The sequence below is a fragment of the Accipiter gentilis genome, chromosome 28, assembly GCF_929443795.1.
Source record: "Accipiter gentilis chromosome 28, bAccGen1.1, whole genome shotgun sequence".
Classification (NCBI taxonomy): domain Eukaryota; kingdom Metazoa; phylum Chordata; class Aves; order Accipitriformes; family Accipitridae; genus Astur; species Astur gentilis.
In genome coordinates, this window is record NC_064907.1 from 6,911,575 (window position 1) to 6,939,339 (window position 27,765).

General features: G+C 36.9%; 1 protein-coding gene across 5 annotated transcripts in view; it reads left to right on the forward strand.

Annotated features, from left to right (window-relative positions):
- AKT3 (AKT serine/threonine kinase 3) overlaps positions 1 to 27,765 on the forward strand; it is a 161,910-nt gene that overhangs the window by 13,569 nt on the left and 120,576 nt on the right. The window contains exons 3-4 of one of the 5 annotated variants that reach the window (XM_049831403.1): positions 1,844 to 14,021; positions 15,278 to 15,349. The exons of 3 other annotated variants lie outside the window; for them this stretch is intronic. In XM_049831403.1, coding sequence (XP_049687360.1) covers positions 15,310 to 15,349 — 40 coding nt within the window. In that variant the 5' untranslated portion in view covers positions 1,844 to 14,021; positions 15,278 to 15,309. Of the gene's footprint in view, positions 1 to 1,843; positions 15,350 to 27,765 lie in introns of all 5 variants that reach the window. One more of the 5 variants, XM_049831402.1, reaches the window with a different exon arrangement.

Consider the following 27,765-nt stretch of genomic DNA (forward strand, 5'->3'; position numbering starts at 1 on the left):
CTTTGTGTGAAACTTTCTAGATGCCAAAAGCATTCATTGTGGCTCAGCTTGTATTACAAATGCAAGTAGTCCCCATAAAATCAACATAATACTTGCATAAAGCTCTGTATACACCCAATTACTTTGCAGACCTGGAAGCCGTATGATTAAAGAATATATTCCTAATTATAAGCCAGTCTAAAGTACGATTTTCTATTCCATTTGAATGCCTGTAAATTCTTGAGATGTCACTTTATAATGTGTCACCATGTGATTTACAAATTTGGGAAGGTTGTTGTATGTTAAGCTTTGAATGGGAAACTTCTAGAAATATCTGGCATTTGTATAATGTAATGAACTTTGGGTGAAATCTTCCATGCTTCATGCTGCTCTGCTTTGAGTTATGGTTGCTGGACATGATTATTTCCAAAAGAACATCATCTCTCTTGCAGAGAGAAGGTGATCTGGATTATAGGGTGATTTATGCCATGAGCTTCTGTGATTTAGAAAGATTTAGACTGGAATAGTGGGAACAAAATTACCCTTTAATTTACAGAGATGCTTTGTTTCAATAGCAGTGTGAAGACAAAGATCATTATTAGCTTTGTTATTGCAGATTGACATTAAATGTCAAAGAAGCCAAGAGAATGAGAGAAAAAGTTTATTATTCTGTTATTATTCCTGCATAAATTGTATCTCAGGATGCATTATGGGTATTGTAGATGAAAATGGGCTAAGCTATGTAAAGTTTAAGGCCTGCTTCCTATTTTGGAATATATACTTATATTTATAACAAATTTTACGTGACAGAAACTATTTAAAATTTTAATTAATTTTTTCTTCCCATCTTGTTGTTGTTTACTCAGTTTGGGTATCTGATTTCCTTTTTTGATTATTTTATACAAATTTCTTTCAAATGTATTAGAATGATTAGGATGATCCACATACTTTTCTTCTACATGATGTCAGTTCCTTCATGTAATATCGCTCATTCTTATTACACCCCGATATCAACTCTCTGTGAGCAGTGAATACGCATATATTAATCACCGGGGTCCAGAGAGGGACAATGTACAGTGACACTCAATGTCTTGCTGGGTATCTGAAATTCAGAAATGTTAAGTTTTCCTCATGCTGTTTTACTATCTATTACTTGAAGAAAAGCCTACTGAGTTGACACTTTGATGTCAGTTTTGTTAGTAATTATTATTTTTTTTTTAAGTAAAGACAATTCATGACATGCATTTTTCCTTATTTTAATTAATTCTGAGTGAATGTATAGTTGTTTGTTTTCCTTCTGGCTATAGGTAACTGTGTAGGTTTAAGTGGGATTTTTTTTTTTTTATTAGACCTAATATTGTCCTTAATTTTCTGTGTCTGACTTATTCTGGTTGCTGTTGGATTAAAGCATTCATTGTGTTTGTTTCTGAAAACAAAAGGAAAAGTGCAGTGGTTTTTTCCAATGTCAAGAATTCGTAAGCGTTTAATTCAATGGTTATACATTTCATGTAATTACAACTTATACCCTGACCTTGGTGTGGAGCAAGAGACTCAAAGTTGTTAAGTGCTTTTTTTTGTTGTTGCCAATAAAAAGTATCCAAACTTAATCTAAATTCTGAAAGTTGGAATATGCTCAGTAGACACTTCTTATTTTGGCAGCTAAATATTCTCTCTCTGTACAAAGAAGCGTCATGGGATTGGGTAAAGCTGTCTTGCTTCCGCAAGCTATCATGCTATTACAGTTTTAAAGTGAATTCTCTCATCATCCCCACTTGACACTCATTGGCTCAGTTCACAGGGTGGTTTTGGTAGGTACCAACCAGGTTCCTCCTGGAGGAAGCTGAGCGTGGGATCTCTTCTCCAGGTGGACACCAACTGAACTCCAGCCCCAGCGATTGGTCCTTTGGACAGCCCTGAACCATGCGTATGGTGCAACGTTCAATCTGAGGCTCCAGACTGAATTTAACTTGACATAAAACTCGTACATGCTACATGCTGGAAACGTAGTGGCCTGGGCACCAGCTGCTTCAGTTGACTGATCTGCTTCTATTATGCTAAATTACTTGGTCTTGTGGGTATAGTCTAGGACCTTTTAAAATTGTTCTCTTCAGCAGTCAGGAAGGTTTGCGATACAAGGAAAAGAACAAAACAATCTCTCTCTGTGATTCACAGCCCAATGAAGGAGTATGAGGATGACTTGGAAGTACTGGGATGAAGAATGGTTTTGAGGAGCCAGCTAATGAAATAGGCCATTACAAAGGCGGGTTAAGTGAACTGAATGTAGGAATGAGAGGGGAGGACTAAAAGTTGAGTGGGGGATCTCTCTCCAAGTTGAGACTCTGACAGGGAGAGGCTGGGGAAGACAGGGTCTGTTAGGGCACAGTGTTACAATTCTTAACAGCTGTGAAATGTGCTGAGAAACTGTTTGCTTTATTATCCTTAGTGCTGTATCCATGCCAGTAATAGAGGGCCAAGGGCTATATGTTTGTAAGCTTTTAACTCTGCTGTTGAGCACTGAAGAGTCGATGTGATGCTACCCCACTGGCTTCAGTGCTCTGTTTTTCTCTGTGTGCTTAAATGATGAGCCCATTAAAGTATTACTATTTTAATAGCCAGCCAGCACTCAAAGTTAAGAAATGCCAGAATTAAGTTTATTTAATTAAGGATGAGTCATAGTCAGGCTTTGAGTAGTCCTTAGGAGAAGAAGTTTCAGTGTGGTGAGACTAGATGATACCGAGGAAGAGTAAGCTGTTACATTGAGTAGTCAAACAGACAGAGATGACAGGCTAGAGGTGAGAACTTTGGACAATAGAAGGCACAAAACCCAAGAGGAAGCAAAGCCTGAGAAGCTCAGTGAACCTCAGGTGCAGTCAGGTCCCATCTCACAAGGTGAAAGGAGACCCTGAAGCACAGTAGCTGGGCCTGCCTGAGCAGGTAATGCAGTCCAGTGAGAGTGGATTCAGAGAATGAAATAATCGGTGATGAGGACCTGATACCTCTCTATGCTCAGTGCATTTGCAAAGTGAAGTGGGTGTTACTTTGGACTGTGTCTTGTGGTTTTCACTTTCATCTGAAAGGAAGCAGGTTTGTGCACTCCAGGACTGCTCCATGCAGCAAACGGAAGTGCATTAACTAGGGTGATAGGAAGGTTTGTTGCAAAAGTGCTCTCCTTATCTGAGCTAAAGTATGAATGCAGATGTACCCTGTGAGACATCAGAACTTGTACAAGCGGAGAGCTAGCGTAGCAGTTGTCTTGGACCGGAGTCTCTGCTCAGACAAGAGAGGAGAGGGAGTGTATTTTGTATGGACAGTCTTATGGTTGTCTGTGCCTCAATGTCTCAGATCTCGTGATGAGAACCTAGCATCTCATGGCCTTGTGTTCTTGTGCTGCTGCAAAGATATTCTTGCAATTCACTGGCTCAGTGTGTTTTGTTTCAGAGAGGAAAACTTTTCTTTCTTCTCTCTGTTCTCCAGTTATTCCTCTCACCGGATTAGGAGGGAAAAGTGTTGTCTTGCTTTACGAGTTTCCATTTTAGATGACACCAGCGTTTTTCCTTCTAATGCATACAGGTGAAAGGGAAGCGATCTTGACCAAAAATCTGAAATACAGTGATCTGAACCTTGCTGCTAATATGCAGAAGTTAAAGCACATATTTTACATTTATGCAGTTAGTGTAAGGACTCTGCAGTAATTGCTGAAATGATTTACATTTGGATTTGCTTATAAGCACAACATTTTGCAGAGTAGTTTTTTTTTTAATTATTGTAAGAGTATTTTTAATTTTACTTAACGTGTTTTTACTGTATTTACTAAATTAAATTTAATGTTTTACAGGGGGATATGTTTTTAATCTAACAGTTTGGAAACAGCTGGTTTTTTACATAGATGAACATGCTTAGTATGATTAGAGCTATATAATTACAAAAGTGGGTTTTATGCATATAATTCAGGTGGTATGTTTTTCTTTAAAGCTGGAGCTGGTTTTCTGAGTTGTAGGGTTGACCTTGTCTGTGGTCTATAATAGTGACAACAATTAGATTTAAGAATCATTAATAACTATGCTTAATTGCAACCTAATTTCTTTATATATAACCTGTGCACAAGATTTCAATTAGTTTAAACATATGAAAAGGTTTAAGAGTCTTTGTTACCATGTTATTAAAAGATCATTTGGGACAAAGGAAAAATTGACACAGATGCTAACTTTTTAAAGGACCCAGTTTTAAATTTCATGTCAACTAACTTTTTCTTTAATTGAAAGAGTAAGTTTGTTGTTTTTTTTTTAATCTCGGGAGAATATACCTAATGTGCATTGCGTAACAAGGTGGCTAAATCTTTATTTAAAGACAAAGCAAAATGTTGTCAGTTTAAGTCAGTGCTTCTGTTGTCATACAATTACCATACCTCTGTTTGGGCTTCTGCATTCAAGTGTGTTACATTAGATAATGCTGTTTGTCGTGGCAATCGTTACATAGCTTACATGATATATTTTTACCCAAATTATATTGAATAGATAATGTATCTGACTTGCTTATGGAGGTGACTTTAATACAGTCTCATAATTTTTGATGTCCTCATTTGATCTCACAGCGCTCACCTGAAGTAAGAAGGATTAGTATATAAATTTTATAGAGAAGGAGCTGAAGTATAAAATTGCTGTGGCTTAACTGTGATAACTTAAGAAGTTTGATGTAATGAGATGGTGGTAAAAAACAGATGTCACGAAGCTTTCCTGTAATAAGATTGTCCTGTAAAGAGTATATTACTGAAATACCGTAATACCATTTTTCACTCAATGTTTGTTTGTTTGTTTGGTTGGTTTTTTTAAATACAGCTTTTTATAACATAGTATCCAGAATTGAATTACCTGAAATGGTGTTAGTACTTCTAAACTCATAGAGTTCATAGAATAAGATTCTATGTTTTGATCTGCTGTGATGAGATTTACTCAACTGCTGGTCTGTTTTCTTTTTGCAATTCAGGACATGATGCAGGTATCATGGGATTTTAAGAAATAACCATGTGGAAAATATTTATTGTTGTTATATCTACTATCAAGAAGAATAAATAGTGTAGTGGAAAAAATCTATTGTTCCAAATAAGAATACAATTGTTGTTTAAAGTACAAATTATTTACAGTCTTAAGGTGACATGTCTTCCCCCCCCAGTCCAGAAAAAGAACTACGTAATGGACACTGGGTTTTACAGTTGAACCAAGACCAAACAGATGTTAATTTTGGAAATACACACTGGAAATTGAGTTCATGTGATATGTTTATGGGTTTGGTTTTTTTTGTTTTGGTTTTTTTTTGGGTGGGGGCAGGAATGCCTTGATCAAAAAAATTAATCTCAGAAGTTATGGTACTAATTGAGTGTTATTCACAACCTGTCAGAAATCTTGTTTGCAGATTGTCTGAATTATTTGAGTAGTTTAACATACCTCTAACAAAGACAAATTTACATAGCCTATCTTGAACATCTGCTACACAAAGTAGAAGAAATTTAAACTATTTTTTTCTAATTGTCTTAGCGAATAGTAGTTTAAGGTAAAGTCTTCACTGATGAACCACTAGAAACTAAGTAAGCCTTTCTTATAATCCTTTTACTCCAATTCTATCCAATGAAAAGAAAATATGTATTACAGTACATTTCCAATAAAATATATGTCTTTAAAAGAGATAGCTCCATGAGGACCAAAGAGAGAGAAAAACGACAGTGCAAGCTCTCTTATATAAATGTTTATGCATCCAGATATCTAAACTAGATTATTTTTTTTTAAGTTCTCAGAGATTTCTGTATCATGCACTCAGTGTAGAAATGAATTTAGGTAAATCTGTAAGTTGCTTGGAGTCGGGGAAACCTCACACACTTTTTTTTTTTGCTTCCATATATACTCTGAGCAGAGATCTATGTATTTAGAGGCTGTTTTCTTGCAGCTACCCCACTGGAAGAGAAGGGCCCTCTGTGCCCTTCCTCTGTCCCATTCACTTTGTAGTTGAGTACCAAGCTCTTCTTTTTGGAATAATTATAACCTTTTTAACCTTACTTTTCCCTGAAGGAAGGTCAGAATCATGTGAAAATCTTAAACTTGATGTAACTAGGATGAGTGTGGGGTGTTCTTTTTGCTAAATAACTGTTTATTCCAGGTACTTTTTAGGTGGTAGAGAGGTGAGTGTTATTTTTGCAGCTCTCCACCTTGGATTATTACCAGTGTCTGCAGGTAAAGGCAGTTTGATATAGTAGTTGAAGCCTGAAATGCAATGTCTTTTAAACAGTCTTGGGATTTTTCTCTGCAGTATCCTTGCTGAATGCCAGTTTAGATAGCTGTGCATGAGTGATTAATTTTCTTATTTTTTTTAAAAATTGTTTTTGTTTCAATGTAGCTGTAGTACAGCCTGTTCCCCGTTTTTAAATGGTTGTACACTTGTGGTCCTGATTGGTAAAAATGATGCTCTTCCAGGTGGAGCTGTATTGTAGAAGATAGTGGCTAAAATTCCATGCATGTTCTTTGATTAGGTATATTAGTACCTACTACTATGTCAGGTAGAAGATGCAGTAATATATTCAGAGGGAGGAAGGTATTATCTTATGTTTGTATTAATAGGGTATTATTAACATGGAATGTTCATGGGGGTGTCAACATGTTTGACCTTGGTGCTGTTGATTTTCAGATTTTTGAAAAGAAGTTGAACAAACTCAATACCTAGACAGAATCGCTGTTCATTATCAACCTTTCAGTGGCTTGTGAGGCACGTTTCTGGTGCTCATCACCTTGGGCTTTGGGCTTCCACATGCCCTGTGTTTTATGGTAGAAAAGTGCTTTTATTATTCCTAACAACAAGTTTCTTGTTACACAGGAAAATGCTCAGGCAATGGTTTTTTTTGAGTATTCTGGACACCCTGGGTTGCATGTTCTTGTATGTCTGTTCCATTTCCTATGTAATGAATGCTGCCTTGTTGCTCATGTTCTGAAGGTTTTCTCCATTCATACTGGTTTCTCTTATTCATACCAGTTTGTTACCCACGAGGGCAATACTTTTAAAGAAGCAAGGTTAACATTCTCTGTTGCAGGGGTTAGGGAAGGAAGATGTTAACAATTCATTGTCCTTTTCCTGCTCACAACTCTTTTGGCCTGGCAGTACTGCATGACCAGATGTTGAAAGTATGCTGTTGGGGAAGACTCTGAGGAACTGTTTCCTAAATATGTGTTTTCTATTTAATAAAACTCCTACTTTTTGTTTTTACTTAAAGCTTAGTCACGCTGTGTAATACCTTTGGCATACTGTAAACTGTTGATAAACTAAAATTCATTTTTGTTTATGTTACTTTCACATTGAAGATGTTGTTATTGCAAGGATAACTTGCTTGCAATACCAGGGCGTTTGATGCCTCATTAAAACATTATCTTCCCTCAATATACCTATGTGCCAGTCCAACAAATCTCCCAAGTCTTTGTGCTTTCATTTATTTCAAAGGCAAACCATGTACCTGTTCTCACCTCAGCTAGGTCAATCAGCTTATGCCTCTGTGGGACCCACTTCTTTTATAGTACCCCTGCTGTAATTGTCAAAAACATTAATAAGGTCAACAGCTGTGACTTGAAACTAGGTCCTAAAGGAGTTTTAGGGCTGGACTGAGAAGTCATAGGGCATGAGTATCAAAGAGGCAATTGAGACTGTGAATTGAGATATCAAAAAATAAGTTTTGGGAAGAGATTAGGCTAGTGATGATTTAGGGACTGAATAGAAAGTGGAGGACAAGGGAAGAAAGTTTTATAACCACTTGAGTGCTGTCTTGGTTGCGTTCTGTTTTCGTGGAGGAACTGTAGGCCCTTCATGAGCATCTCTACAATCTGTTGACAAAATTAGAGGTTTTTTCCCACCAAAACATGGAGAGAAGATGGTGGTAGTGCCTGGGATTTATTCAGCCTCCAACTTATTGAGAGCAGTTTGTTTTTTCCTAAATTGCAGGCAAAACAGTGTTGCTCCAGCAGCACAGACCTTGGCTTGCACTGGGAGGGTTTGCCAAGTCTCAGGGTAGGTCTCCATTAGCACATAATACAGCACAATAGGAGTGAATCTGTCAAGAGGTGCTTAGATTTTGGTGTCCACACTATCTATGCATGTTTCCAGAGCTTTGCTTTGGACTCACTGTCATGTCTGTTCCTATGGACCTAGAGCCTCTTGGCAGTGGGAATGTATGAGGTGCGGTCACAGTGTAAGCCAAAGCTTGTAATAGTTGATATTTGGGAGATTTGCTTCAGATGCATACTCCTTATCTATAATGTAGATGTTCCCCCAGTCTCATTTTTTCCAGTTGTCTTCAGTACCATCTCTAACTATGTCCCAGCTAGTCTGTGTTATATTGATTACTTCCCTTGCAAATCAGGGCAGTGTTAGCTTACTTTTTATAAATCTAAGTACATTTCTTTTTAATCAGATCATTGCAACTGACATCTTGTTTACCATAAATTCTAAATTTATAGTTTGCTTTCTTACAGAGTGCTTTCTTAAAACTGGTAGGAAGATAGGAAATGGATGTGTCACATGGCAGCACGCTGATAAGAAAACACCTTCTCTTTTCAAGACAGATTCAGAAGTTCACTTTTAAAATACTCTGTCTTGCCTTTGGGGGTAGTCTTCCCCAAAAATATTTAATTACAATATGGTAGCATGTTAACTGTGTAAAATCAGGAAGTTCATCGTTTCATTAGTTGTTTCATTTTTATGTTGAAATTCCAAACTGCATAATCCTCAGTTACTCACATTTGAACAGTTGAAGTGCAAAAATTAGGTAGCTTTCTGCTGGTCTTTTATCTACATTGTCACACTAAGAAAGTTACTGAAACCAGAATAGTCTTCACAGATAGCTGCTAACTAGGCCTAGATAATGAGACCACTACAACCAGAGAGAGATCCATTTGCTACTTTATACAAGTGCTCTGTGCTTTTGGTTGCGATAAACTCGTGGACAACTATGTTTGTAATGAAGAAAGACATGTAAGATGGTAAATTATGTAAAGAATTGGGCCAAGAGTATCTTAAATTTGGCACTCAGTATTGTGGATTTTAACTTGAATTCATCCAAGTCACAGTTTCCCTCAGCTAAAATGGACATAGTATTGCTACTTCACCTCAGAGACTTCCTGAATGTGAGTTTGTTCATCCTTGTGAAACTTCTAAGTGCCTTATGTTTGAATATTCATGGTTTTTAAAATGTAATTGTTTATATAGGAAGTAGAATGAGTCTGATAGTAGTTGAAGTTCAGCCTGATGGAGAAGCTGTAGATTTTTTGGGTTTTGTTTATCCTCCTGACATGTTGCAGAGGAAGAGGTGAAATCTGTTAGGGCGTACAAAGGAATGAGTTGTTAATAAGATGCGAAAAACCAGTTGTCCTTTATCAGTTCTTAAGGTTAGTTTTTTAGATAGATGTCTTCCAGAGAGACTGGAGGAAACCCCTGAACAGCAATCACTAGGAGGATAATCCATAGGAACATGACAACATATCTACCTATACTTAAATTCTTTTGACCTGACGAAACTGTGCAGATGGATTAGTGGTATAACTTTTACACACATGAAAATACTTACAAAATAGTGTGCTTTCATACAGCATTGATTGCTTTACTTTAAAGCTAGTATTCACTCACTTTGTTTTGAACTGTGCTGGCTTTTATAATATCATGCCCATTTATGTATGCTGACTAACACATTGGAAGCTTTTCTGAACAAGTTTATTCTTGAGAAACAGCAGCAACTACTGTATTTAAATTAGGAGCTTGTGAACTTGCCCCTGATAGATGCAGTTCCATATTTACTTGAAACTTGTGTTAAGTAGAAGCTGTTGCTGAAAAGGGGGAAGTGTCATGTCCTCTTCTTGCTTGGTTGTGTTGGCGCTTGTGCTTGTAATGGTGACATGGTGAATCATACCAGGAAATTTATCTGGCTGAAAATGAATCTATTTTTATTTTCCTAGGTAACTTTCAGATGGATCATTTCCCTGACCTGACTCACTGTATAGCTGCACAAACAGTAGTGCTGGCACACGCTAGAATGCGTGAGCAGCAGCACTGAGGGGCACGCCAGATTCCTCCTAGTGGCAACCCCTACCTCTGCAAGAGTAAATAGGTTATAAAACTGCACCTAAAACTTAGGTTATCACTACAACCAGACTGCAGCACACCCAGTTTGTATTCCTAGATGGTATTTCTAGAGGGTTTTCTTTGAAGTTCATGTTTAGAAGAGCTCCATTGATTTACTCTCTGTTCTAGTCCTAAACGTGATTGAATTAAAAAATGCCACCAGGAGGTTAGCTAGTTCCTATTCTTGTGTGTTTGTAGTTTTTAATCAAACAGTGATTTTTAACAGAATAGTGACTTGGCTAATGTCTGAAACATTAAGTGGTTCCTTAATCCAAATGATATAGTAGCTTTGTAATCCTCTTGGGTTTAGAGCTTGAAAGCTGTTTAAAAAGAGTATTTTAATGAAAAAAAAACACCCAAAGCTTATGATAGACAGATATCCTTCTGAGGCTAGTGAGTTGTTGGCTTCTGAATATTACTCAAGATTAAAATTATACTTATGGTTCTTAGAGTTCAGAATATACATATTGTGTTGGTAGACAATCAGTGAAACTTCAGATGATGTTAATTTTTAAGCCTCTTAAGTTTTCCATGGAGTTTCTGCTACATTTGGTAGAATTCCTGTAAAAGTAGGTTTTGGCTAAAATTCATTCTTTGCAGGCTTACTTCTGGTTTGTTTGGTTATATACCAAAATTAGGAACAGGTTCAAGCTCTTTGTAATTTCAGCTTGCACAATGAATATTTGAAATTAATTTTTGTTGTAAACATTTGTATTTGGGATCCCTTTGGATGGTTTTCAATCACAGCCAAAATCTTACACATTCAGTTTATACCACGTGCATAGGATTTTATGTGGAACTGCTGTTGGAACAAAGAGACTTATGTAGAGCTGATGAACTTTTCCCTCACCTGATCCAACCATCCTTGCTCCAGAGGAGACAGGGAATTGCTGTTATGTGCAGCAGTTTGGGCAGCCATGGTGATATTAGACTAAATAGATAAATTTCATGGTGAATGAGTGTTGTATTCCCCAGGCACATACAAATACCTTGTAGCTTCCCATTTGCCACAATCATAATGCTATCTCTCTTTTCTAATAAAAATAACAATAACAACAAAAACCCCCACAACACCGCCCCCCCCAAAACCAAAACCAGCCCAACCCAGCTTTTTTTAGGGATCCTTTCTAACACTTTGTGTTCCCCTGCATCCTTTCCAAGAAGATAGCTGTAGATATTATTTAGTCTATAAAGAGAGAGTTAGGGAAACGGTTATGGTCATACTGCGTTATTTGTGGTGTATAATAGCTGTGTAATACCTACTTATGTATAAGTCTAAGCAAGGTATTTTTTTTTGTGCCAGCCTCCCAGGTATCAGTATAGTCATTAGATAATGCTACAAATGTTGAGTATATTGGTAGTGAGGTTTTAAATAATCTGCTGTAGATAGGCAAATAATAATAAATATACTTTTGATAATAAAAGCTTGACCCACTCAAACAAGGTCACATTAAAAAAAATTCTAAAATTAATAGGTATTTTGAGTGTTTTTGAGGAATGTACTTCAATAATTAAACTTATTCTTACATAAGGACATAAAATCTGAGTTTGTGTTGATTTCTTGTAATGAATTTTGCTGTAAAAGAGGTAACAAGTTGCTGTTCCAGAGCTGGGTAAAATAAGGAGGAGAAAAAAAGCTCTTTTTATTTAGAGGCAGCATGAGTGCAAAAGCATCACTGTCTGGTCATCCATAGTGTGTCTGACCTTTTCTTACAAAAAGTGAGGTTTGTTTTTTTTTTTTTCTTACAAAGTGAGTTTTGCTGGATAGAAAGTCGCAGGTCTTTATATTCACTGAAATCGTTGTCACTGGTAAATTGCCTCACAATAGTAAATACAATCCTGCATTAGAGCTTTAGCATATTCATAACCTTTCCTTTCTTGCAATCCACTTTATTCCCTAAAAGCCATCCGTGGTTGGTAGACTATTGATGTCAATATATTTGTAGCCGTACTCTAGAGGAAGGTTTTATGCTGATTCAGTGCACAGTTTATAAAAAGGGTGGCTTACCACAATCTCTGTCTTCTGCCAATTGACATTTTTAAGTATGCTCCAGATAGCTTGTTTTCTTTGGAGTTCCTTGAAAATCTGTTTGTATTTCTTTATTTAGTGTGCATATTTTATTTTTTAATACACAAAGCAACAAATGAATTGATTCATTAACAATTTTAATCTTTCCTCAGAATAGATAAATATTAACAATTTCTCCCTACCAAGAAATTTGATGCATCGTGATTTAACCAATGCTTGAAGACTGCATTATTAAATGCTATTTAGAACATGGCCATATATGAAGAGAAAGGTGTTTAAAAATGCACCATCTTAAATACAAATGCTTTTAGTGTACATAAAGCCTTACAGAGGCTTCAAATTGGAAAGATAAGACTCAACAAAGCATGTAAAGATGGCAGTGTCCTCAAGTCCTCATTGTGAGAAAAGAGGTGGAGCTTTTTTCAATTTTAACTGCATTGGTGTGCCTTTTTAACTATAGAATGGTGTGAGCTGTTGCAGAGCCTAGGATACGGACCAGGTACCAAGAGCAGCAAAGATCAGGAGAACTTTCTCAGTGTCTATTGTAAGGATAGTCTCCAAGCTTTTTATGCTCATGCTGTGCTGAAGAGCGCTTTCGTTTCTGAAAGAGAAACATGCAGTGGTGGTTTCAGCTTCTACTGTAGTTAGAAATTCTGTTCCTGGTTTGAAATGATAAAAATGGATGAATTAGAATGCTTTACAGGTATTTTCCTTTTGGTTCATACTGTAACTGCTATTGGTTATTCCCAGCGTAGAAGTCCCCCATCAGTTTTGCTACACCTTTCCCTTGGCCACAGTTGTTCTCTGGTCTTGTTTGAAAGAGTCACTGGTAAATGCTACTATTTTTGCATGGTTCTAAGCAGCTGGTGGGCCTGTTGAGGGTAGAGAGCAATGGATAAAATGGGAAGGATACAGATAATTGAGACATTTAAAAGATGTCTGGGGCTTTTAGGCTCTTTAGGCTGGGGATATGAACAGTTTTGGTATAGAAAGGAAGTAACTATCACTAGATACAATACCATTAAAGAAGAAACAACTAGAGAAAGTTTAATGTGAGGATAGGGTTTCAGAAAAAAAAATGCTGAAAGCTTACATTGGAGAGATTGGTAATTCTTAATTACTTAAGAAATCATAAGATGTTTCTGTAACAAAGGAAAAATTCTGTGGTAATTGCAGTAACTTCTGAGATACTGCAACATGTCCTTGTCCTTCAGTGATTAGAAGATGAAGTTAAATGAAAAGCATTATCTTCTTGTTGTTGTGTTTTTTTTTTTTTTTGTTTACAATGCTATTATGTAATTGTAAGGAAAAAAAAATTCTACAATTAATCCCTGGAAGCTCCCAGTTCAAATACTACACTGGTAAGTAAAGGAATACAAGAAGGGAATAAATTTATGTATGTTGGTAGTAAGGTGCCTGTCATCTGGGGATTTCAGTAAGGAGCTAGCGTTGCAAATTGGCAAGGCAACAGTTTCATTTACCAACTAAATAAGATATGGTCATAAAAATCCATGTTTTAAAGACCAGGGTGTGAAACTTCAACTCAGATTTTTCTTTCCATCTCAACATATGGATGTGAAAGCTGGAAATCCAACAAAGGTACAGACATCTAAATGCTTTTGAAAGCAAATGCCTTAGAAAAATACTATGTATTAAATTGAATGAATTTATAACAGATGCCAAGATTCATTAGACAGCTCAAAACCCCCTTGGCTCTAAAGTTATCCAGAAAAGAAGATGGAATTATCATCTGGAACATATGTTAAGAATGAAGCCAGAGCATCTGTCATGGAAAGCATGCCACTGGGCAGCTGGAGGAACATGCAAAAAGCACCAACTGAAAGAGTCTCTCCATTGAACAATGCCTAAGGTAAAAAAAAACCCCAAACCTGTGGGACATCACACTGGATGCGCAAGGTGTGGCTCAGAGCAGATAAAAACTGCACAGGTGGTTTTTTTTTCCCCCAGTGTGTATAAACTGAAGGTTTTGGGTTGTTTTCTGTTAAGACTGCAGATAGTAAAGGATGATTAAAAATTGAAGGTCAGTATTAAAAAGTACAGAGTCAGAACAGTACTTAATTGTCATGTATTTTCATTTATTTTAGAATTTGCATATAATTTCTTTAGCCATGAAAAGAGAAAGAAGATTGTGTAATTAAATAAATCTTCAGATGCATTCCCACTGATTGGCTTAATCTATAATAGATTATCCAGGATTCCTTGGATAAAGATGCAGAATTGTTTTATCCAAGTAACCTACAGTTAATGACAGTACTGTGGATTTAATTTTCTCTGAGAGCACTTGCTCTTACCTTTTTCTACTTTTTGTCACTTTGTAGCAGTTCTGGAGTTTCTGAACTAGCAGCTCTGTACTATACTGTCTTTTAACTTGCCCTGGTATTAGCCTAATGTTACAAAGGTTTGTGTTAGAAACACCTTAGCAGAATTTAGATTTCATAAAAGACTTCTGGTTGAAATGTAAGCTTTCAAATCTGTTATCTCAGTCTGTCTCTTGATCTTGTGCTATGCAAAACATTTTATTAAAATACAACAATCTGAACTAAGTTTGTCCAAAGTAAGTATTCAGTAATGTCTTAGGCTTGGTAAATAGAATTGTTTTGTGTTCTTTTTTTTTTCCCTTATGATTTTCCAGGCAAAAAAAAAAAAAGTCTTCACTCAGTAACATAGAGGCATTCCCAAACAAGTGTGTGTGTGCGATATGGCACTTTTTAAAAAATTTGCGTTGCTTGGGTTTTTTTCCCTCGTCAAATCATCTCACTGACACCCAGCCTAACACGTGGGAATGAATGCTTCCTGTGACAAGTTTGAACAACCCATTCACCTTCAAGATGCATTTTAGGAGTCTAAGTAGTGAACCAAGACTGTTAGTTCCACTTAGCAGGGTAACAAGTTTAGGCAAAGTGAATAGCTCCTCAAACATTTCAGAGGTGTATTGATAGCTGCAACTTTTCTGTTTCTTCCACTTACAGTATGATGAGTGTTACAATGATTATTTCTTAATGCCTCACAAAGGTGAGAAAAGCTTGCAAATGCAATTCAGCTGCACTTAAAGGCTAAACATTCAGGAAACATATTTTTTTTTCTTTTCTTTTAAAATATTTACAGATATTTTTATCCCCTTTACACATTTGGTGTTGATGGAACACAGTTTAGATGCCTTCCTCCCATGGATTGGTGGTAAGGCATCTAGCTATTCTCTGTCCTTCAGACCCTAGGTGGTCACAGTTTTCTACTTTGACAGATTCTGCTTCTGATTTATTGTGTAATTAGATCCAGTTAGGACTATAGGTAAAACTTTAACAAAATTTTATCAGAGATTGTCCATTCTGCCAAATTCAGAGCAGCCTTTTGTTACGTTATATGGAAAAATAAACCCAGCACACCCTTGAATATCTTTTCTTCTTTCATTTCCATTACTGTTTGCTCTTTTGTGTGCTTGGCAACTGAAACGTGCAATAAGGTCCTTTCAGTAGTACTGGAGGCAGGCTTAGAAGTCATGTTTCTGGAAATAAAAGAAGTGAAAAGACATTGTGTAGTATACTATTTCATGTTATGTGTTGACTAGTGTTTTGAAATACAGTTGTCCTGTGCTCACTGCTAAAGATTTTTGCTGAACAGTATGTAACAATAAAAAATATTCAGGAGCTAAAAATACAGGATTACTACATGCGTTGACCTGTGGTCAGTGAGTTGGCAGGAGTAGCCTTGTATTGTTTGTTCAAGGTTTGTTTGAAGAGAACAATTATAGGATGATCATTAAAAATATTGACATATTATTTTTCAGGAGCAGTGGATTAAAAACACCTTGAAGAAAGAGCGTTTTTAAGTATTCAGTTGGTTTACATTAAACAAAGTAGGAACAAAAAGAAAACATTGTGTAAATCTTCATTTGAAAAATACTGAATTCTAGTTATTGAGGAGGTGGTTGTTTATGGAAATTGTGTATTTTTCTGTGCATTTTCCATGCAGTGTTTTGAAACCATATACTACAAAATCTTAATTTAACAGAATCTTGATCTCTGAGAGAGAGAGGCAGCCCCTCTATGTAGAGGATCTCCAGTAGGATGAAGGGAGACCCTCAGTGGATTTTTGCCAAAGACCGAAGGAAGGCTTCATCCCCCCATTTTGATGCAGAGTCAAAATCAAACCAGACATACAGAGTAGTAGTTACAACTAAGAGGGGTTGCCAGGTTGATGGTCTTGAGTAAGTGATTCTCTGGTATAGAAATCTGGTGTGCAGGGATGAGAGTGTGTGGATTCCTGGAGTACAGTTCTGCTGAGTTTACACCAGACTTTTAACTAAACTAGTTCTGTAATAAAATCAGAATGTTTCAGTCTTTGTCTTTCTGATGTGTAGGGTCAGCACGCCTGCCTTATTTTGTCCTTGTCCCTAACTCAACTTCAGTCCTTTTGTAGCTGGTTTGAGAAGTTGTTCTGGGAATTGCCTGTGAAGGAAGACTGACATTTCCTTCCACTTCGCCTTTGGGTGTACTGCTGAATGTAGTCACTCCCTCCTCCCAGAAACTGTTAACCTGTAGTTCAGGTTAACATGTTGGGCAGCAGCAAGCAAATATGAGAGAGCTGACTTCTTCCCAAGCTGGAGAACTGGAGTACTGGGTTGGAATATGAGAGGAGATATATGGATGAAGTCACCTTTTTATTTTAATTCAGTTTAGGATTCCGGTTAAAGTTCTGAGAGAGCTCGCTGCTTCGTTCTCCTGGTTTTGGCTGGGATAGAGTTAGTTTTCTTCCTAGTAGCTGGTATAGTGTTATGTCTTGGATTCAGTATGAGAAGAATGTTGATAACACACTGATGTTTTCAGTTGTTGCTCAGTAGCATTTAGACTAAGTCAAGGATTTTTCAGCTTCTCATGCCCAGCCAGCAAAAAGGCTGGAGGGGCACAAGAAGTTGGGAGGGGACACAGTCAGGAGAGCTGACCCAAACTGGCCAGAGGGATATTCCATACCGTGTGACATCATGCCCAGCATATAAACTGGGGGGAGTTGGCCGGAGGGGGTGGGGATCGCTGCTCGGGAGCTAACTGAGCATTGTTTGGCGAGTGGTGAGCAATTGCATTATGCATAACTTGTTTTGTATATTCCACTTACTTTATTATTATAATTTTATTATTGTTATTTTTATTGTTATTATTTTCTTCCTTTCTGTTCTATTAAACTCTTCTTACCTCAACCCACGAGTTTTACTTTTTTCCCCGATTCTCTCCCTGTCCCACTGGGTGGGGGGGAAGTGAGTGAGTTGCTGTGTGGTGCTTAGCTGCTGGCTGGGGTCAAAGCACGACATTCCCGTAGCTGTTTCTGTTGCCAGACTGGAGAAGATATGACTTGGACTCTTCCTTTGTGAATGAGTCCACTTGGTCAGGTTGAAGATCCAGGTGGAATGAGAGGTGCTCCATATATTCCCCAGTAAAACTGAGTGGAATAAGGAGTGTAACTTGTGTCCAATTAAAAGCAAAACAAATTCCCCTCCAAACCCACTTTTCTTAGAATCTAGGTAATATATTAATTTTATGTGTGAAGGTGATCCATGACTGTCGTCAAGGTTGTACTTATGATGATGAAAGAGTGTTTCCTGTGTATAAAAAAACATGTTTATTGAACAAATGGACGGTTGCAGTTCAGTTGCAGTGCAGGTATGTGAGTCTTAATAAGAAAATGGAAAAGTATTTCACTTCCTCATTAACCTCACTAAGGTAGGTGAGCTAGTACAGCTGTCCTTATGTTGCAAATTACCTACCAAAATAACTAGTTAACTTCAAAAATATTGGCCTCTGTTTCCAACAAGGCTGCCAATTTAGATTATGTATTGATACGTTTTTATTGGACTTAAAAATATGGTGCTGGAAGAGATTTCGAGTGTTAGTTGTCTGTCCCCCATTTTGATGCTGAGTCAACCAAAAAAAAGTCCTTGCATGACGTTTGTCTGGGGTGTTCTTGAAAGCTTCAGTGACCTTCTGACATGAAGTTGTTCTACAACTTAACAAACTTTATTTGGACCAACTTTCTAACAATATGTAATCTAAATTTCCCTGCTGATCAGTTTTTGTACTGCCATCTGTAGATGTGAAGCACAATTAATCACTGTCCTCCTTATGAGACTCGCATATTTTAAGATTATTATATTCCGCCTCCCTCTTATTCCCTACCATATTCTCTGTTCTAGGCTAAGCCTAGCCAGATATTTTACTGTGCTTCGAACTTGGTATTTTTGTACAAACAAACAAAGAAAAAACTTCATAGTGTTGTTATCCTCTCAGGACTTTTCTCAATTTAGCTTTTTTTCCCCCCTTAATTACTTTTTTTTCTTAATTTGGTAGTGCTCAAAATTTGTAAATAGTGGTATTTCAGAGCTTTTGTCTTTTCCCGATAGAGAGGAATAAATTCTTGTTTTAGTTCTTTCCCTTGATTTACATACAAAATCTTTGTTAATATGTAGCATAATTATACTTGTCTCTTATAGAATCATAGAATGGTTTGGTTTGGAAAGGACCTTGAAGATCATCTAGTTCCAAACCCCCTGGCTTGGGCAGAGACACTTTCCACTAGACCAGGTTGCTCTTTGATATGATTTGATATATGCTATTTTGATATGATTTGATATGATATTTGTCTCTCTTGTAACATAATTGCATTGTTTGTTCCTCCCAGATTGTTTCAAAGACAATAAAATTTCTAAATCTGGACTACTTTTCTAAAGAACTCTTGCTGTCTGGCTGTCTCCATGCATGACTGATTTGTAACCAGTTTATTTTTTTTTTTTACCTTTTGGAATATTTGTCTTGCTCTTTATTGTTCTGTAGCTGATTTGCTGAAACCATCCTTATTCCAAAGTTGTTTTTTGTTATTTTTTTGACATGTATTTAACTGTTCTGTGGTGGTTTTATGTTCTGTTGATGCTAAAGATAAATAGCTTATTTCATCATACCCAGATAAAATGATCTTTTTAGTATGTCTGTGACAATCCAACTCACTGATCAGTAAAAACAGAATTCGAAGGAGTAAGAAATGGGAGAATTATTCTTCCTTCCATTGTTTGAAACATTGGGGAGAAAAAAATCTGAGGCAAGATTAGTTAGATTGGCTTTTAATGGGTGGTGACATCGGAGTGATCCAGAATATTTTGTTTATTCTGGGAAGCTGAATGAGTAATACTCAAATACTTTTTATTAATCTGTTGATTTCCATCAACTGCGGTAGTGTTGTTATAATCTTGTCTTTTATTAACACATCCTATTACATTTAAATTTGCCACTGGCTTTTTTTGCTAAGGAATTTTTGTTTTAATGTATTATAAAGAGAGTTGGAAATGGCGTTTATCTGTTTGGGGTTTTTTTAAATTTTTGTTTCTGTTTGGGATGTTTTAGTAATCTTTAGTCTTTTCTAAAGAAAGAGGTGACCTTTTTGAATCAAAATAATGTATTTTTGTGATGTTTTACTCTCTGGAAAAAACATCAGTTTCTGTTTGCTTATATAAAACATACTGGTTTCACCTGAAGAAAATAAATGTAGTGATATTCTGAACTGTCAGAGGAGGCGAAGATACCCTGAGTTATGTCGTACAAAATCTTTGACCAGTGATCACCATAGAGCTCTTGTTTTGTTGGAAGATTAGATGGTCTTTACTTGTGACTCATACTGCCAGGTATTTTTAATAGATTCATACATTACGTGAGGCTTACAAAAGCTCTTTGAAAGTGGGGCTGTGCTTAGATGGGATGTTATTTCAGTGCATTTACTTCTGTTTGAGAAGTTTCCTTTCAAATTTGTGCTAGTGCTATTTTTAAAGAGAAAATGGCAATTTATCTTCCATTTTTTTTTGGTGTGGGGATGTGTGCGTTTCTGAAGGGTTTCCCTCCTTCCCTTTCTCTTGCCTCTAACAAAATAGAGTAGGGAGCGCCCAGTACGTCCATGTTCCTAAGTGTTAGTGTGATACAGGTTTCCTGCATGTATCCTGAATGTTTAGCAGATACATCTCCCTTTTGTGGGAAACTTGCAGGCTGTCATCTCATTGACATCTCTCTGTCAGACACCTCATATTTTAGAGCTCGAGCAAGGTAATTCCTAGGAGAGCAGTCACACGTGACTGTTTGCTGTAGCACAGTAGTTCACCTTGCTCCATTTAGCAGTCAGCAACGGACCAACCACGGTACCTGAGGCCACTGAAGAGAAGATAATCTTCTTACAACCCAGAACTAATCCCTCAGTGAAGGAGGATTCCTTCACGTTCTGTTCTGCCCTAGTAAAAGGGGGGGGGGGGGGGGGATGGAAGGGTGGGGGGCGTTCCTGCATTGGGTAGGCATTTTTCCAACAAGACAGTTACATTAGCAGGAATTTGCACAGCAGATGAAACCTTAATGTGGAGATTAAAAAAAAAAAAGAAAAAAAAAAGAAACCGTTTTCCCCATAAAGCAGTACTTTTTGCCATTAAGTTCACAGCTTCAGCTTTTGGGTATCTACAGAAAGGTTTGGGATCCTGGCCCCCAGCAGGGAGGTCCTGTCCCACTAATGCTTCTTTTCCTTTTCTAACCTTCCAGTTGGTGATAGGAGAAGCTCCAAAACCTGCAGATAGGCCAGTCAGGTTCAACTTGCTGATCACAGCTGCACTAAAATATGAGTACCTAGGAATATGCAGCCAACAGTAAATGCTGTTTCTGATAATTGTTTGTTCTGGTTTCCCTTCTCGCTCCCCCCGCTCCCAGCCCCCAGCTTTCCCTGATCTCTACAATCTAGGACTTCTGACATGATAAGTTGCTGGTAAGCACTTACTTTTGACAGCTCGGATTATTTTAGAGGTGGGAAGTGCTGTGTAGTGCTAGCTAGAGATAGGAAGTTTGGTATGCTTTTTTCTGGGAAGTCACTGTATATTTCCATGTAGAATTCTACTTAAATTCAGTGCACTCTGTCCTCTTCTGATACAGTTTTTGCTGTAGCATGGCGTTTCACGCTCCTTTTGTAGTTTTAGACTCACATTCCCTACTTATTAAGCAAATTGGGTGTTTTAATGTGGTGCTACAAGTGCTCATTAAAGCTATTTTTCCAGCAGCTGATTATTATTTCTGCCTTTTTTGATTATTTTTTTTTTTTTTTAAATTTCCTTTTTTTAAATTTGAGAAAGCTAGCCAGGAGAGATTTTTATTTCATTTGTTCTGTGTAAAATAGTCAATTCCTTTTCCATTCTTTGTTCTTACAGCTCTGAAATGCTTAGGAATCTGTTTTCAGTTGCTGCAAGTAGCCTAAAAAAGTTTGTCTGTTTTATTCTTACCTGTGGATGTAGTTGGATGCTTTGTTTGTGGTGCCAGATACAATAAGGACTCCATAATGAGCTAAATTGTGCTTTTCCAAATGGGTCAAATGTTTTGGGAGTGTGAATCAGCTTCCTGAAAACTACTTCTGAATTTTGAAGTCCCTTCTCCAAGAAGCATGAAACACGAGAATAGAAAAGGGGCTGTGAACTTTGATCATACTGTATTTTTAAATTTTCATAAACTTATTTCAAAAACAAATTGTTTTTATTGGATATGAGTGTCCAGTGACCCAGTTGGCATTGTTTTCAGCAATCCAGATGATAATACAGAGACTTCTTTTTAATATGTGGTTTGACTGTACATTGCATAAGTAACTTTTCTGGATGAAAAAAACCCCTAGCCTGAATATTACTTGAATAGTCTTTTCTTGCAGTTTAACATTGTAGATTTTTTCTGGGGTGCATTGATACATAAGACATGACTGAAGTAGTGTAAGATGGTGATACTGCAGCACTTTTGAATCCTGGCCTAATGCATTTCAACTTTGCGGTAGCAAATTTTGCCTTTTCTACTTTTAGAACTCATTTTGATAGGTATGATTTCTTCAGAAAACGTGCCTATGGGAAGAACTGCATTCTGTCATTCCCTTCTATAAACTAATGTTTGCTTAATGGAATATGAGGGATGTGCTTGTGAATTAGTACACTTGCACAAATTACAAATTGGGAAGTAAATTATATTTTGAAATACTCACTTGTTTCATCATGTCCCAGAGACCCTTTGTGGTTTGGTACAGATGCCTGGACTATGAATATGGTCCTTGTACAGAGAAATATTTTCATAGTTATGCTGTAGGACTTTGACTCGTTGCTTTGCTGCCATTACATTTGGTAGACTTACTTGAAACCTCACAGAAGTGTGGTGGCACGGATAGGAGGTAATGCTTACAATTCCAGCCATTGATGTCTGGGGTGAGTTGGAAAGGACCTGAATTTACCTGTGAGTAAAATCATTTTGGTTCACATTAGAAACACAAATTGTTACTTGCACTGCATTAAGGGAGTGTAAGGGAAACTGAATATAACTATTAAATATTTAATATATCTGTAATAGTAAAAATTTGCTGGTGAATACATTTAAGAAGTTCATTATCAAGCTTCAGACATTGTAATGAGGCTTCTAAGACCAGACAGGAATTATGTTTAAATACCTGAGAGCTCCCATAAGATTTTGTAGTATTGTTATACGTGAAACTGTGAGCATATTTTACCATTTTACAGTGAAACATTGCATAGATAAAAATATGAAAGCCTGCAGCAGTTAAATCAAACTCTGTAGTGTTACTGGATCTAGTAATTGAATGCTTATGTTCTGCAGGAGGTTTTGTCTGTATGGGTCTTTGATGTCTGTACTGAGCCCTGTTGAGTTGAATTTGAGTCACTGCCAGTGTATTGCTCTGGTCTGTTACAGCCTTACTTCTTGCAGTGGTATTTTCTTCTTAAAATTATAGATTCCAAGCTAATATGGCACTGCATTTTAAATAAAACATATTTCAAGATTGATTTTAGGGTGAAACATAATAATAGAAGACTAAACAAAGGCCTTGACCTCACAAACGAGCGTACACTGTGCCTTCAGATTGGTATTGGCTTCTTTGGGGCTTCTTAAGGATGCCTCCTGCCTGTGGCTGGTGCATCTCATGGATAGAGGAGCTGTGTAGATCCCTGCACCTTGGCAGAGTTTTGTTTGAACTCTGCCTAGGTGACCTGGGCTGGTGGCTGAGGAGAGAACTTTAAAATGATATGGGTGATAGACCAGGCCTACCTGTTGTTTTTACCAGGCTTCTGCTATTACTCTGCCTGAATTAGTAAAATCTTTGTTCAGTAGTGCATTCCATGTTCTCTCTCTCTCTTTCTCCCCTCTCTAGTCACCAGGATGTTGGAACATTAATACCAGTATTTTATGTCCCTAAGGGTAGGGCTCCCTGTTTTTCTGGAGATACTGCTCCCCCACTGGATGTATTAACTTGTGTGGAGCCTGTTTACACCTTGGAATGTCTCTAAATCTTGAGGTGCCTAAATAAGGAGTTAGGGTCTGCCTTCAAACAATATAGAATTATGCTTATGTAGCTTACTCACAAAATTACAAAGTTATGTGAGTATTTATATGCATAATTTCTTTAACGTTAAGAATGGAAAAGTATTTTTTAGTCTGCTTTTCACATAATTGCAAACTCATGGAATACAGACAAAACCATAAAATATTCTTGAAAATGTGAAGATGACGTTTTACTGCTTACTTATGTCCGCAAAGGAATCTCACAGTATATTGGTGGTCTGTTTTCCAGAAATGCTGTTACTCTAATTCAACCCACCTCAAGAGCTGATGATAAAAATCTTGATGTGAAACACACTTTCACAGCAGAAGAGTGCAGGTGCAAAATAGAAAAGCAAGCATTTTTTCAAGTGGTATCTATTGTTTTCTCTGCAACATGTAGGAACACCAGAATATTTTTAGATGAAAAAGATTAAAAAATTATCCATTGCGTTTGTGATAGCTTATATGTTTGGGTTAGTTATTTATTGTTTGCAATATCCATAATGCTATCTTAAGCATCCTAATTAGGTTTCAGCTTTTCAGAGGGAGGCTGGAAGGCTCTCGTGCAGTTGTGGTGCTGTGGCGGGGTGCGTGCAGCACAGCTGCCTTCTGATGTCAGTCGCTATTTCAATGCAACGAAAGTGGGAGAGGAAGAGCATTAAAAAGACAGTTTAAGAAAAAAGTGTCGTCAGTAAGCAAATTATTTTTGTCTGTGTTGTTTTGATTAGGATATGAAATAACAAGTAAAGTCTGATTGCTACAAAAGAAATTACATCTGGATCTGGAGAGTTTAACTGGGGCAGTTTCAGAAACTTTGGTGAAATGTGTCATTTTGCCCCCGTGCCTGGGAGAACTCTGGGTTCTCTGTAGCAAAACTCCTGGTAATACGTGTATTCACCTGGCCTTCAAGCAGACCGGAATCCTCTCTTCTCAGTGCTCTGTATTTGTTAGGAGTCTCAGCGCTGTCGTCAGAGGCACTGGAAGAATGGTGGCTTCCCTGTGGACAAGGGGAATAGCCGCAGGGATCGGTGCATAAGGTACTCAGTACTTGTTGAGCGAGGTAAGTGTTTCTTGGGTTTCGTTCCTCCGTTTGTAGGCATCCTTTTGCAATGCTGATAATGGCATGGTATCTTGTGGTGTTTTTCTTGGGGTGTCTTGGATTTTTTAGACTAGGGTTGAAAGACACCTAGATAATTTCTACTGATCTTTGTGCTCAAGGATCCAGTTGGGTTCCAGGGTGAGGTGAAAAATGTTTCTTGAAGATGTTTCCTATGATGGACTGGCATTTTCCTTTCAGATACATTGACACTGGCACATGAGTCTTGTGGGAGGGCAAGAAGGGTGAATTCATCGGCATTTGTAGTGAAGGAACTTGGTTTTTGTTTGCTTGTTTTAAATAAAATCAGAGAACGTGTGAAGACTTTGGAGAGGTTGCATATAATATAAAAATATATTCTATATCTTAATAGAAAAATATTTTTAATATGTATTCATTAGAAACATAAAAATGATTAATTAAAATTACTAATATGGAAAAGGTATTCAGCCACTAAAAAGCTGGACGATATTTACTAATGGTTGTCATAAGATTACTGATGCCAAAGTATAAGGATTGTTGCTTGAGAATACCAAACAAAATTTTGTGCTACCGTTTAAAAGACATGGCTTGCATACCAACTTTGGTTTGTATGTTCATACACTTACAGTAGTCTGAATCACAATTGCTTTTCTTTGGGTTTTGTTGCACCTCTTTGTGTGGCTGACCTCAAAAAAAGGGAACTAGGTGATGACGGTAAACACTAAAATTTGCTTTTTAAAAATGTATATATACTCTTAGAAAAAAAAATTTCAGTTTAAAGATAAGTTTGTTAAAAGGAGATATATATATATATATACTTTTTTTTTTTTAATGTAAGACAGCTATTTCTGTGTTACCTTCAAAGCACTTTAAGGACATAAAACATGCCTCTGTAAGGATTTCTTGTGAAGGTAGGTATGATTTCTATTGGAGTGAGGTGTCATCTGCTTTTTTACAACATTCTTAAGGAGATGTGAATCAATACCTGTCCATTGAGGACGGGGAAGTAACCTTCTTCTCTTTATACCTGTACTGAGGTGTTTTTGAGACTGGTCATTAGAAAAATATTGCGAACTCAGTTTTAGATTTCAAGTAGAAACATGCATAGGTGCACGATTTTCATCCCAGTCTTTTTTTAGATTGGAAAGTCTTTTTTGTTTTTTCTAAGCACAATACAAAGGATGAACACTTTTTAAAAATTAGTGGTCTGCTTATGCTGAAGCATTGCCTGCAGATGGTCCAGTTAGTTTGGTTTTTGGTGTTGAGGACAGTTACCCCCAAATCATTATGGGCTTTAAGTGTCTTCAGCTGCTGGGTGGAGGAGGTTGGGGTGCGCTGCAGTGGATGGGGCTTTGGCTCCCTGCAGACTTGTGCCTCACCATCAGCTGTGGCCAATTTAAATCTTGTTCCTGTGTTTGTGCCTGCATTTGACCTCTCCTGTGCAGAGTCTTCTGTTGTCTGATAATACGTCATCTTCTACTGGGGATTTTCCTCCTGCCCAACCGGTTACCTCTCCCTCCCTTTGACATGGGTGTCTGCTTTCACAAATTTTATGGGAATGTATCGGAGATGCCTGCTTTTTGTCACACTTAGATTATATCAGCTGCCGGTTTTAAAAGGTATAGGGGAAAGAAATAGAATGCTTATTTGAGCACCTAATTTCCTTGGTTTTTGTTGTCGGCTGGTTTTTCTGGCAAAACTGTGTTTCCTGTAATTCACCTCATTCGCCTCTTTTGCTCATCCATTGCACTGCCTTATGAAACATGTAATTCTACTGCAGAAGCTATATCAAAGAGAAAATTGGAGCATATGTTGGCTGAACTGTAGTTTCCCTGAGATACCACAGCAACATCTCTAAATTTAATATTTTCTAGATTTCTTCTAGTCAAAGATAAAACTTGCATTTTGATTTAGTTTCAGTGCAGAAGACATATAGAAGAGCTACTTGGAATTACAGTGTAGTACTGAATGAGTTATGGGGTAGGCAATCGTAATTGTGTGCTGGTTTTAAACAGCTTGTTTAGACAGTTTTTTTTTTTTCTTTTCATTTTTAGTGTATGACTTTTTTTGTATTTTATAGTACACCTGTACTCATGAATTTTTATGTTGTAAATATTTTGAATATTTATTTTAAAGTCAATTTTGTAGTCTTATATTGTCCCTGTATGTTTGACACTATAGAAATTTTATTTGGATATGATCATGTTTTACTCTGATTATATTGTGTATACCCAACTATACAGTAGCAGATTTAATTAGAAATACTGCATAGTGTCACCTTATTCTTTAAGTAAGAATATAGACATTTCTAGAGAAAAACAGAGGAAGATAGAATTAAAGTTCAGCATCCACATCAATAATTTGCATTTCCAGCAATTCCAGCATACAGAAAAACTTGTGGAAAATTAGAATGAAATAAGCATAAAGGTATACAAAGGCAGATGAATGATTGCTTTCAAATAGCCATAGCTGCTGGGTTAAGTATTTGAAAATATGTAGACCCAAATGAACTTTCAAATTATTTTTCCTTTTGGGAGACACTTTTTTGTTCTTTTTTTCATTCTTTCTCATTTTTCATTCAGCTGCGATATCCTTGCACACAGAGTTAGGGTTTGTTAATGTGATTGCTACACCCCACCCCACCCCACCCCCCATTTAAAAAGACTGGGTTTATCTTGAGTTTTGGCTTAACTTTGATAGCTTAGGTTTATAACACTTTTAGACAATCTCAGGAGTAACATTGCTATCTTCAGACCTGTTCAAAAATGTATTACATTTTAGTGTTTCCATATGTGTGCTCATGTGTGTATGTGCATGGTTAAATTTACGTTCTCATAATAAAGGGTAGTTTCGACAGTGGATGAAGTGACAGGAACCTTCCTCTAAGCTTGGAGGAGAAAATAATCAAGTATTGAATTACTTGTTTTACTTTTTATGGTGACATGTTATATCATGCTACCTTAAGAAAAAGTTGGTCAAAACTTTATTGTTTTTTTTATTGAAAAAGTTATTTTATTGAGAAGCTTTTTATTGAAAGTCTTTGTTGTTCATTGAATCTTTAGTTGTTAATTCTGTGCAAGGTTAATAGCTTTATGGAGTTGTTCCTCAAGAAACTCTAAAAATAAGCCTTCAACAGTGGTATAAACTCTTTATTA